This window comes from Toxorhynchites rutilus, chromosome 3 (genome assembly GCF_029784135.1).
Source record: "Toxorhynchites rutilus septentrionalis strain SRP chromosome 3, ASM2978413v1, whole genome shotgun sequence".
Classification (NCBI taxonomy): Eukaryota; Metazoa; Arthropoda; class Insecta; order Diptera; family Culicidae; genus Toxorhynchites; species Toxorhynchites rutilus.
In genome coordinates, this window is record NC_073746.1 from 68079142 (window position 1) to 68092874 (window position 13733).

A 13733-nucleotide genomic window follows, 5' to 3' on the forward strand; every position below is an offset into this window, starting at 1 on the left:
GTACTATGCTGGAGGGTGGAAGGCATTATGATAAATTCCTCCATTTATTTTAATGAATGTGTCTCTCTATCTGTATTGTATAACGTGTTTGGTTCCGAGGCGACAGGTTCCTCTCATGTAATCGTATTATTGCATATGTTTGGATATAGCTGCAGCAACGAGTTCAAGTGATAGTTCTGTTTGTAAACACTTTCAAAAGTTTTTGGGAAAAAAATCCTCAGAATAAATATTATCATTGCAAGAATTTAGTTTCGTTCAGAGAACAACAAATTAAATGTTCATTATCACAATCAATCGGAAGTGACACGTAGTGACACTGATGCGAAAATCCAACGCTTTCTCTAGTGCTTTTTGCGTCGACAGCTTTTGCGACTCTGTTTACGCTCGCTTGCACCGATTTCAGTTAATCTAGTCCGACAGTCTAGTTAGCTGCCACCATCTCCCCTACAGCAATGTGCGGAACGCAAAAATGATTTATTACCGCCCTAGTCGTGTGCGGATTGCTGCCCTCACTATGCCTCAGTTGGCGGCCGTGTTGGTTATACACAGAAAAAAGGAGACAATCTAATCCACCCTGACCCCCATCTGAAAAACGGTGTTAACCTAAGTTCATTCTCGCCCTCTCTCATCCTTCCACACCAGCATGATCGCGGCCGCAAGTCGGAGATTGATGAGAAAACTCGCGAAGAAATCCTCTCACTGATTGCCCACCACGTGACGGCGGTCAACTACATCTACCGCAACACCAAGTTTGACGGACGGATAGAACACCGGAACATACGATTCGAGGCAAGTGACTAGCGCCGAATATATGACAGGATGATTAACTCTCCGGTGTGTCCTTCCTATTTTAGGTTCAGAGGATTAAAATTGACGACGACTCCGCCTGCAACGAGAACTACAACGGGGAGTCGAATCCGTTCTGCATGGAGAATATTGACGTCTCGAACTTTCTGAATCTGCACTCGCTGGGCAATCATGAGATTTTTTGTCTCGCTTATGTGTTCACTTACAGGTAAGTCAAGGGTAACCGTTTGGGAATAATTTATTTCCAGGGAGCATGACGTAAAATTATCCCATTAAGTAAACGAATTGATACGCCAACGCCGTTTCGTATGGCACTGCGTTGTTTATGTTGTTCTACGACTCCCAGGTACAGGCAGTCTTCATTCTCAGTTGCAAATTGCGGCTGTCACTATTCCTTCATAAAATATAACTATTTGGTAGAACTGTATTGCACCATCAACTCGAGCTGCCATTGATATCCGTTTGTTTCTATCCTATGACGAATTTCGTGGCAACTCGACTGGCCATTGGCAGCACCATCTCAGATTGCAGTGAAAAGTTGTGGATGTAAAAACACTGGTAATTTAAGCAACTTTGCATACTTGAAATTTCCAAAAATAAATTAGGCGTTTGGAATTTGTACACGGAGATAAACGACACGATCTGCAAAATGAAGATAAACGGCATTATCCACGAATTTTTGAAGATGTATCTTAAAGGATTTTGCATTCCATTAACTTAAGTTTCTCAATCATTGACACGGTAAAAACCCGTTCTCAGATGAACATTTCTACTGTTTTTTAGAAACGGTCTACAAAACGATAACATTTTGTTGCCGTCGTTTGTGGTATACTGTTATCTATCTATCTATATTAGGGTGCCAATGAATGTATGGGATAAAATCGACCCTAAAATTACAAAAAGTTACTCTATACAAAATGTTCACCGTCTCGAAAAAAACACCCTATGCCGAATTTCAGCTCAATAGGACTTAAGGGAAAGTGGCGCAAAGCGGTCAAAGTTTGAGTTTTTTGAAAATCAAAAAATCACCGAGGGAGTAAAGGAAATCGGGGTTTTCGAAAAAAAATTTTGGTTCCATATGTCTTAAAATTGCATGAAACGTCGAGATCTAGTGTCATATCGAAAAAAAATATTATAAAAAATCGACACTCTGGGGCTTTTTTTCGGAGTACGAGACGAACCATATGGTTTTAAGTGTCAATAAAAATAATTATTTTGATTTTTTATTCGGATCTTGTTGCGAAATGTTGATTTTCACGATAATATACCCTATGCAAAATATGAGCTCATTCGAACTTCATTTATTATGGCGGGTTTACATTCGGGAGATCTATAGCTATAGATGGATTTATTCACGTGAAAATAAATAGGTGTAAACGGGTGAGAATAAATATGATATACTTATTCGAGGTATATATAACTTGAATAAATTCAGCATATGTAAACGCTTGTGAATTTCTCACTGGTGAGAAATCATTAAAGTTGGATGCAGTTCTACTTCAGGTGAATAAATTCACCGAAAATATGAATATATTCATTATAGAAGTTCACGCTAGTGTAAACGGTTGATGCGATTTCTATAAATCTCATCATATTTCTTCACATGAATATATCACTAGTCTAAACCCACCCTTAGTGTTGCAGACGTTAAAATTTGAGTTTTTTGAAAACCAAAAAATCACCGGAAATCGAGGTTTAAAAAAAATTGATGCCAAATGTCTTAAAATTGCATGACGCATCGAGATTTACAGTTATCTCAAAAAATTTTTTTTGTTGAAATCGACTTTTGAGACGGAAAAACGACAGTACAGTACAGTTAAACCTGTGTTTGTGCGATTTTTTTTGTGCGGTTTTTTGTTCTTGTGCGGTTTTTTTGTACGATTTTTTTGTGCGTGGATTTAAACTAAGTCCGAGAATGTCGCAAATATCTGCATTACTCGGTAAAACGAAACCAAATTTGGCATGTGGAGGTTTTAGGGGGCACGAAACGTTTCTATGGTGAATAGACGCTCCTCCCCCTCTCTAAAGGGGGCTGCCATACAAATGAAAACACAAATTTCTGCATTACTCAAGTACTAATAAAGCAAAAGGAACCAAATTTGGTATATGGAGGTTTTAGGAGGAAATAAATGTTTCTATAGTGGTTGGACACTCCTCGCCCCTCCCTAAGGTGGGGGGCTGCATTACTCGAGAATCAATGAAGCGAACGGAACCAAAACTGTGCATGGCGGTTTCGAAGGGAGGGGGGAGTAGTGGTTAAATAACTCGAGAACTAATCAAGCAAATTGAACAAAAATTTGCATATAGAGGTTTTAGTTAGCCACAAATGTTTCTATGGTGGTTCGACACACTTACCCCCTCTCTGAGGACATGGGGACTGCCATTCAAATGAAACACAAGCTTCTGCATAACTCGAGAACTAATCAAGCCAATGGAGCCAAATTTGGATGTGAGGGTTTTTGGGTACGAGAAATGTTTTTATGATGGTATGAAACCCCTCCCTCTTCTGGAATGGAGAGGGGGTCCAATAAAAATATTACACATATTTCAACTAAACATATTCCAACCAAACATGACAATTTAAAATTTTCGGAAAACTCTGAACGAACATGGGAAAACTCAATTCGCATATGTTCTACAATACATGTTGACAAGCGTTGTTGGTCCATTTGATGTTTGCGCTAACGAAATTTATCTTCGTTCGGAAGTGGAAATGGATTTCAATGTGATAAAACGCACTCCTATATCATCTTCTATCTATATAAATAAAAATGAATAGCCGAATGTGTTGATAAGAGCAAAACTCGAGAAAGGAATTGTCCGATTTAGGGCTGTCTTCATTCTATCATATTTTCAGTATCAAACATTTATTCCATGTAACGGAGAAACATGTTATTTTTTTTTTATTTTTTTTTATCCCATTTATTTATTTATCAGGCTCATTAGCATTTTATCTGTAACAGAGCCGGGTTTTTATCGTGTAGATGTACATATGTTTATGTTTCTATAAATTGTAAATTACACAGTAGAAGTAGTAGCCATTTAGGCGTTAGGTTTTCTGTTCCATTACATTATGGTAAATTACACTCTAGTAGCCATTTCGGCGTAAGGGTATTCTATCTGTTCTTCCATTGTTCAGCAGACCGGACAGCGGAGACAGTTGATATTGATCATTGTTGGGTTGTTTATAGAACAGCAGCCCGATGTTTCTTGCAGAGCAGAGCAGTTGTATGGATGAATCGATCTTTGTTCCACCGTGGATCGATTTCCATAGCTGATGATGGTTGCGTGGACGTAATTATTCTATAACAACACAAAGATGGTCAATTGATGGCCCTGAGTTTGAAACATGTTATTTGTAAGTGGTTGAAAAATCTTGAACAAGAATTGTGTCTGAAAATAATCCTCTAATCATAATATTATAATGACGAGTTTTGGTAGAAGTACTAGGAATGTTATAGTAAAAGGTAATTTTAGAGGGTAGATTAGAAGATCAATCAATGAACACTTATGCGATTGGACCCTTGAACGTGCGCTTAATAAGAAGACTTGGATGTGATAACGAAAAATAAATTGTGGGCGAGACGAAGTTTGCCGGGTCAGCTAGTTCACTCTATAAACAAATTTGTTCGACTGATGAACGATGTTTGAGTCTGAGTAACTTTATATACATATACATAAAATTTGATGTTCGACAAGGTTCTTTAAAAATAGTTTAACCATCTTGACTGATTTTTTAAATTTTCTACATAATTTCTATTTTATGAAAAAAAAATTAAAAATACATATTTCAGATATTGCAAATTAAAGTTTTTTTTGTGAATAAAAAAGTGTACTAATTTTTTTCTCAGTGTATATTTTTTCACGTTTGAACATCTCTATAACTCTTTCTAAGATACCATTTCGGTATGACTCAGAGTTGTTGAGATATAAATCATCAAAGGTTTCTCTTACTGAAATAGATACGCTCTTTTCAAATGTTACACCTGAGTCAAAAAATTCCCAATTGCTGTGGAAAACTCATATTTCCTATAACTCAAACGGAATACAAGCTTTCATTCGAATCAAAAATATTCATGTTTTGTCATTTGTCGATTTCATTTGGAAGTGCTCTAGGAATTCTTTGAATTCAACGTCCATAATTTGGAATGGATTTTCATTCACAAAACGAACAAAGCATATCAACAGTGGATAAATTGTTGAAAACTTATAATAATGTTGATGTTATTTGATTCTATAATAATATGATATATTTATATACTATAATTTCCCCATTAAAGATGATTCAACTTTGAATCTGGCTAGCAAATGTTATATAACATCTTTTTATATTGACTTTGAATTCAAAAAGCTTCGCTTTAGTAGTATTACACTCTGAAACGTATTCTTTCATTAATAACTTTGCGACTACTTTTGCCCTATTTGAAAAGTCTCGTGACATTTGTGCGTAAAGAAAGTAATTCGGGATTTGCACTGATTCTCTTAGAAGAAGCCTATTGAGCCGATTTGCGACTATCATACATATTGATAAAAACTTAGGTACCGTTTTGTGAATAAAATTGAGCTAAATATTTTGATTTTACTAGATTTAATTCTTGGTCTAAGTGTCGTTTACGATCTTCCGACAACGCTCCGACCATGTCAGGGGCAAGCGGATGAGTTCAGATTTTCTAGAGAAAGTAAAACAAAATAGTCTTATTCATAGGGTTTGTAGACCATTCTTCGATTTTTTTTGCTTGAGAAAACATTGAGACATTTCTTAAAACTGTTGAATCTGTTATGTGCTTCCGATTCATACAATGGAAACAGTTGTAAACCCGATGATGTACTTATTTTAATGTTGTGAAGCCAGTTTATGGGGGGTCTTCGTAGCCACTTGGTTACGCGTTCGCTTACTAAGCGATAAAAAAAAGCCATTTTATGGGAATTACGGTGGGCTGATCATAGCCAATGAAGTTTTATGCGATCATGCCGAGAATTCGAATACTAGATCAAGTTCACGATCTTTTCTACCAGCAGTTTGTGATTTCAGAATTTTATGTCATCTGTAATTCTGGTATGATGTACTATGTGAAGTTGATCTAGTGCAGAAATGATTGCAAACTAATGGATTATCTCTGGGTAAGATTGTTACCAGACTCAATGCACCGGTAATTTTCCTTGCTGACGAAAGGAACAGTTTAATCGAAAGCCTTTCGAAAGGCTTTATCAAAGATCTTCCGGACCCCAGACAACAATGGAGAGAAAAAATAGGATGGGAATGTTGGAGTGATCGTTGATCGTTTTCATCGGAAATTACAAAGTCAAAGTGGCCGAAATTTTCGAAGCAATCGAAGGTCGACACATGTCAACATCTGACAGCGAACTCAAAAGCCGAATCTCTAACTTTCAAATTTCTACGACGAAGTTTTGGAAAAAGAGCTTTCGTTAGAGATACCAAGATTCCGTGGACATTATGGAGGCCGTTGAAATTAACCTAGACGTACCAATCATTGGACTGCATTTATATGTTACAGTTCATCGTGTAGACTTTCAAGAAACGCTTCCAAACCATATAGCCGACTACATCGTTGGTTTACCTTCTGGGCTGGTATTTGAGAGACCCCAGTACAAAATCGCAACGGGCAAATGTGGTTATAACGGGAGGGGGAGAGTTGTGGTGAAATTGGAGAGACGCCAGCTATCATCGTCGGAGAGAACGATGGCCATGAAGCCTCGCGGTACCTGATGAACTAGACAGCACCGGGATCCGATGGTGTTCAGTACTTTTGGTACAAGAAGTTGACCGTCGCACATCCAAATATAGCTGAGTGCTTCAACACAGTACTACGTGACCGACACAATCCTCCCGAAGGACAGCAACACGTTGAACCCATCAAAGTACAGACCGATAACGTGCCTATCGAGTCTGTACAAGATATTAAGTAGCATCATAACCGATACCTGTCTACACCTGTCCAGGAAAATGACCGTTTCAAGCTGTACTGGGATCGCACTGTTCTGACCAACATCTCGGTTCACCACAACCGTCCAGATATAATATTTTACGACAAGAGCGACCGCAAAGTCAACATCATCGATGTCGCTATTCCACTGAACCAGAATCTGGGAGAGACCCACGGTCACAAGATTTGCAAGTACCGGCCATTGGCCGTGAAACTCAAGGAACTGTGGGGGCTAAGGGTGGTCCCAAGAATTGTTCCAGTCGTTCTCTCTGGAACTGAAATTATCCCGAAAACACTTCTGGAAGCGCTAAAGGTGATGAGTATGAGGAAGAAAATGGCCGGCATTCAAAAATCGGTCATCCTTAGCACCTGCGCGACTGTCCGACAATTGCTCGGTCAGGACCAAAAAGCACGAGCATGCAGATACGAGATACTGCCATACAAAAGAAGCATAGATTTCTGCAAAATTCAAGAACTAGTCAAGCAAACGGAACCAAATTTGGCATGTGGAGGTTTTAGGGGGCAAGAAACATTTCTAAAGTCGTTCAACACTTCTCCCATCTTTCTAAGGTGGGCTGCCATAGAAATGAAACACAAGTTTCTGCATAACTCGAGAATTAATGAAGCAAATGGAACCAAATTTGGCATATGGAAGTTTTAGGGAGCAATGAATGTTTTTATGGTGGTTTGACACTCCTTTCCCCTCTCTAAAGAGGGGGGAGGGTACTAAACAACTCGAGAACTAATCAAACCACTGGAATCAAACTTAGCATATAGAGGTTTTAGGGATCGATAAACGTTTCTATGGTAGTTCGACTCTCCTATCCTCTCTAAAGGAGGGCTCCCAGTCATCCAGTTAGCGTCATCCAGTTATCAGTCATCCAGTTAGCGACTGGACGGCAACGAGACTTTCCAAATGGCCATTCTCAAAGCCGAAAGTTTAATTTAGTTTTCCAAGTTCGCCTTTTTTGGAGCTAGAGACGAATGAACTGAGAAGTTTTAAATCCTCTATAATTCAAAAAAATCATCACCATTCAAGTCGCAGACCAGCAGAGAGCAGTTTTTCAGTGCTTCTGTATTTTTGCATCGGCACTGGAGAGCGAGTTTATAATTTGGAAAACGAAAGTGTTTCGTATGGGGTGCATGGTTTTGAGCTTTAATACCACTTTTCCGGCTGAATGGAGTGGCATTACAATATTTTTTTCGAAAGCAAATTATTGAAATGACAAAAATCTATAAACATCATATTTCGGACACTTTGTTCTAATATCTTGAAATGCTTGATGCACTGATGACATAACTATAAAATTAATATCACAATTGCTTCTTTAGAGTAATCCCTTGGTTTCACTATCATTTCATATGAGAACTACATTTGAATTTTAACATACTCTGCAAAAATCTGACAACACTATTCATTATCGTTTGTGTTGGACGTTTGCTTAGCATTAGAACGTAGAATTTACCCGTTCATAAATATTTAAAGTTCTCCCGTGTTTCATCAGTTTTCATCATCGTTAACAGTTTACTGTGATTGCTTGGTAAGTGTTTCGCAGTTGACTATAAAATATAATCAAGTGTAATGTAATTTTCGTCCAAAAAATTACAAAATAAAGTGTTCGAAATTTGATTTAGTGTCCGAAGTTTGATTTTTATTCGTTTCATTCGAAGAGCATTTTATTCAATGATTTTTTTATGTTTTCAATCAAATAGGTACCAAAGTAGAAAGCTTAAATGTATATTGAACTAATTTATTGAACATATCAATCAAATAAAATTTGTGCATAATGTTTAGATCTGTTTTCTGCGTCATATGCCTTAAGCGTCCGAAATATGATTTCTACTTTGATGTGTTATACGGACATGCAAAATTTGCATTTGTCCCGAATGCATTCTCAGAATATGCACAAAGTAAGCATAGTGCAGATTTTGTACTGTTTGCATTGATGTTAACCAACTGGGTACTATTCTATATCGGCTGCGCGTCGAAGTTATACGACATCTGACCCGGAGTGAAGAAGGTAATATTCTTAAAGCCCAGTTAACTAAAAGCATTTTATTTCAAAATGGGTTTTTAAGTGGGAGCATTTGTTATATCCTCGCGGAGCACCTTTTGAAAACCCCTGTCCTAAGTAATAAAATGCAAATTGATTTTTATGAATTTTTGCTGGAAGAGAGCTTTTGTGAATATCGGGTGTGTTTCGGATTTATTGGATGATGATGTTTTTGATTATAAACAAAACACTTGTTCTCGTTAACACGTTCGACGCCCAACGCGACGGTTTTGAGTTTCTTGCAGAGCCCAACTTGCGATTAAATTATTAAATGAAGATCAAACATAGTTTATAGATAACATTTACATGATCTAGCAATGTTTGTTTTCAATTGAAGATGAATTGATGACAATAACACATGCCAAAGTCATAGTATAGGGGTTTTGCAAAAAACTGCAGTACAAACCATCTGTACTATAAATTAATAAAAAGTATAGTATAAACAGTATAATATTATGATTATGATTTTATTATTTTTCTTCATATCCTACAGTTACATTTAGATGCCTATTGTATCAAATACCTTCTAAAAATCCTACTCAATTCGAGCGAGGAAAGTGTCATCCATATCTGGATGACGGGGCGTCGAAAGTGTTAAAGGCCATCGCTGCCGCTGCCTGGATGACTGATAAATCGTGAAGAAATCATTGGTGATTTTTTTCCCATCGATCATTCAATTTTCGTGAATTCGAGCATAGTTCCCGGTTTAAAAGTGGCGTCAAAGTGTAGCGCATTTCATGCCGGGTGTGAAAATGGTATTTCTCAGCTGTGAGAAATCCGAAGATCAAAATGTGTTCCGCAACAGTTGCTGTCGCCGCCCGTCACCCCTTAAACGATTCGATTCGGATTTTCAGTTGTCGTTCTGCATGTTCTTTGGAGCGATGTTCTTGGGAGCGTCGGAGATGTAACTTTGCAATGAGATTCTGAAAAAACTACTTGGATATTTAATGAATACAGTGTTCCATTGTCGCTCTAAACAGCGAGCAATGAAAGGCACTCGTTAATGCTGATAGGTAATTTGGCAATCTACTCAAATTGATTTTTTGCTGCTTCGCGAAACGTTCGCAACCCTCAGTCGGTAAAAGCATTTATCGACCAGTCCTTGTCAATGCTTCCAAGTTTTTGGACTAAAGAGTTTAATTCTTAGATTTCTATAGTGTTTGTTCTCGCCGGCATTAATTTCATTATTTTACATTTTACAAGGACACCATTCTTTATTTATTTTTTGCGACTCGCAACACCATTACTATCAATTGTTTGTGGCCCCTGTGACCGCCATAGAAACGTGTTCTTGTTTGTGTGCTAAAAGTTCTATTACAATCCGTACGGCTACAAGAAAGTAATGCTGGTTGAAAGAATATTGATCTTACACATTCGAACCGAGAACTCGACATGGTGTCTGCCCTAGAAATCGAGAAAATCGGAGTATGACGTGTTCTAACGCTACCATGAGCGGAGAAGCATGACCGGAATGGATCGGAGAGCAATTTCATCAGAAGCCCGTTGAAATAGTAATGTTTTTATGGAAGAGCAATAAAATATGTACCTGTATTTGAACTACTTAACATTTTTCTAAATCCCGAAATAAAGGTGATTTCTTATTCCTGGATTCTAAGTGGACTAGGTTATATTCCATAAACCTACCACTCGCATGCGTTCAAGTTATTTGATATGAAAATGAACATTTCCATCGAACGGACTTGATAAACTCTCCTAATTCTTTTTCCTTGCAGGGATTTCACTGGCGGTACCCTGGGTCTGGCGTGGGTAGCATCCGCTTCTGGTGCATCCGGTGGCATTTGCGAAAAGTATAAAACCTACACCGAGACGGTGGCGGGACTGTACCAAAGCACTAAACGTTCCTTGAACACCGGTATCATTACGTTCGTTAACTATAACAGCCGCGTCCCCCCGAAGGTGTCCCAGCTGACGTTGGCCCACGAAATTGGCCACAATTTTGGATCACCGGTGAGTATTGCCGTTATTCTGGATACCACTGTGCTATATTGAATCTAACAAAAAAAAATGATTTTGTTTCACAGCATGACTACCCGTCCGATTGTCGCCCGGGAGGGATCCACGGGAACTACATCATGTTTGCCAGTGCTACCAGCGGGGATCGACCGAATAACAGCAAGTTTTCCAGCTGTTCCGTTCGCAATATTTCCAACGTCCTGGATGCGATCGAGGAGAGCAAAAAGCGGAACTGTTTCCAAGCCTCGGAGGGTGCTTTTTGTGGCAATAAGATTGTTGAGATTGGAGAGGAGTGTGACTGTGGATTCAATGACGAGGAGTGTGCCGACAAGTGCTGTTATCCACGGGTGATAGGGGAGGTCGACTTGGGATTGAATTCTACGGCTAAAGGATGCACTCGAAAGGCTCGGACTCAGTGCAGTCCTTCGCAGGGACCATGCTGTGATAGCAATACGTGCAAATTTGTATCCAGCTATGCGAATGTGACCTGCAAGGAAGAAACGGAGTGCTCGTGGAGCTCTACCTGCAACGGCACGACGGCCGAATGTCCCGAACCGAAGCCACGAGACGATAAGACCAAGTGCAATAATGGTATGTATCGTTTGGTGTTCAAGCTCTTGGTTCGTCACTGCAGGCCTTTTTTATTTTCACAGGAACACAACTATGCATTAGGGGCGAATGTGCCGGTTCGATTTGCTTGCTCTGGAATATGTCCGAGTGCTTCCTAACATCCAACATCATTCCGAACATAGACAAACGCAAGCTGTGCGAGTTGGCGTGCCAAAATGGGAACGACACCAACACATGTCGCAGTACGAGCGAATTTGCCCATCTCTATGGTTTGCCCGACGGTGGCATCAGCTTGCGACCGGGATCACCCTGTGATAACTTCCAAGTATGTTATTGCGTATCTTTGTTTCTTGGTCACCTTGATTAACTTCTTCCGATTTTTTCCCAGGGATACTGTGATGTATTTTTAAAGTGCCGCGCTGTCGATGCCGAAGGCCCGCTGGTACGACTGAAAAACATGCTCTTCAACAAGCAAACGCTCCAAACCGTTGCCCAGTGGGTGACGGAGAACTGGTATATGGTGTGCCTGATGGGCATCCTTTTCGTGATCTTCATGGGTATGTTCATCAAGTGTTGTGCGGTTCATACGCCAAGCTCAAACCCGAAAAAGGCACCGGCCCGGAGAATTACCGACACGTTGCGAAGACCAATGAATACGCTAAGACGAATGGTGAGTGGAAACAGTTTCTCAATATAGTGGAGGACCTAACCAACGACCATTCGATTAATTTGTATTTTTCACAGCGTCACCACGGTGGCCACGGACCGAGAAGCGTCCCGGTGCCACACAATGAACGGTCGCGCAGCGCCGGCGGCGGGGGCGGAGGTGCCGCTGGCAGAAGTAGTCGAGGCGGTGGTGGCGACGGTCATGGCGAACGTCGCAGTGGGCAGCCGTCCTCTTCCAGCGGCAGCCGGCCGTCCAATAGTTCCAGAGTGCCAGCGCATGGGTATGGTGAAGGCAGAGGCCCACATAACTATCCACCGAAAGGTGTGTTCTACCAAGAGTAATTTTTTGAAGTTGTTTCCGTTCGATTCATCGTTTCCGATGAGTATTTTCTCTTGTCTTTATTGACTTCTGTTCTCTACTTTTCCCTTTTTGACCCCTTGTTACTAGATGAAACTAAGTTTTTTTTTCTGCTTCTTATCGTTTGAATAACTTTCTGTTGTTACTTTTAGCCGTTCACAAAAAACGTCACTCCAGCAAGCATAGACCCAAATCGTAGAGTGTGAGAGATCCTCAGGCCAAATTTTAATACAAAAACACAAAACTCGTTACAAACATACACATACATTAATTTATTCAGACGCTTTACACCAGAGTGTACGGACACATTCGATAGGAATATTGAACAAAATGAACAAAAAACCGCCACCATTATCGTAGAACGAAAATGATTTCCCTCGTGGCTGTTTTGTTTTCTACTTGAACCGGAACGAAAGTAGTAAGCATTATTTGTTTGTTTGTTTATTTTTTTAGTTTGATCAAAATTGCTAACACCATCTTGTACATACTTTTTGATATTTACTAACATCACGATCTTTCATTTTGTTTTTTTTTCTATTTTTTTTTCTTTTGCACTGGTTATTGTTACAATTTTTATTATCTCAGTAGAAAACTGCAAGTTGCATCAATCTTAGGTTGCCCCATTTTGGAACATCTTCAAAAGTATGAGCGAGGTTTATGATTCTACTTCTTGCCCAGGATCATAAACGGTGCGCTCGAGTTTCTCGACTGAATGAATCTCTTCCATAGATAGAACATATCTTTCAGTGTTATTTCTATGTATTATTTGTTCTGTGACTAACCATATGCGTGCGGTCTACTAGTAAACAAGTTGTTTTATTTGTGAGTTCCCTCATCCCAACTGTCATCATTCTTTCTTTATTCACAATTAGTCGGAATTACCAAGAATGTTTGATTAGCAATAAAAACAAACACTTCAACGAACGGCAAACGGTTTGTGGTTGTTTTGGAGCTGGCTTTGCAGGTTATATAACTTTTATCCTATGATCCTCCACATTGACAAACACTCGACAGACGGTCATTCGGTGGTAAATTGTAGTATAGAAATTATTTCGTTTCTCAGTGATTCCAAATCTTACCATCGGATTCATATGGAATGATATTGAATTATGGAATTATGAATGAGTGTTGTTTCCTTTCCTTCTTTTGTATAAGAGCAGCTTTATACATTTTCAGTTATTTCGTCTCTAGCCCAGGAAAGGGCCCATGTGGAAAACTTAACCTAAACTCCTTACCATGTCTTGAGAAAGACAATTCATTCCCTCTCACCTCTCGATTCTTGTCAGCTAACAGTGTTCACTCAACAATCATCAAACGGGAAGTGAAGTAATGTGCAATGTTGTTTTTTCTCGTCTGCTC

At 39.3% G+C, this 13733-nt stretch overlaps 1 protein-coding gene across 7 annotated transcripts in view; it reads left to right on the plus strand.

Moving 5' to 3' along the window:
- The window catches only part of LOC129775156 (disintegrin and metalloproteinase domain-containing protein 10), a 237532-nt gene that overhangs the window by 212469 nt on the left and 11330 nt on the right, over positions 1 to 13733 (plus strand). For 5 of the 7 annotated variants that reach the window (XM_055779511.1, XM_055779513.1, XM_055779515.1 and 2 more), the window contains 7 exons: positions 643 to 789; positions 855 to 1015; positions 10540 to 10774; positions 10849 to 11371; positions 11434 to 11675; positions 11739 to 12020; positions 12095 to 12338. In XM_055779511.1, the coding sequence (XP_055635486.1) occupies positions 643 to 789; positions 855 to 1015; positions 10540 to 10774; positions 10849 to 11371; positions 11434 to 11675; positions 11739 to 12020; positions 12095 to 12338 (1834 nt within the window). Of the gene's footprint in view, positions 1 to 642; positions 790 to 854; positions 1016 to 10539; positions 10775 to 10848; positions 11372 to 11433; positions 11676 to 11738; positions 12021 to 12094; positions 12339 to 12526; positions 12793 to 13733 lie in introns of all 7 variants that reach the window. The other 2 variants (XR_008742866.1, XM_055779516.1) reach the window with 2 other exon arrangements.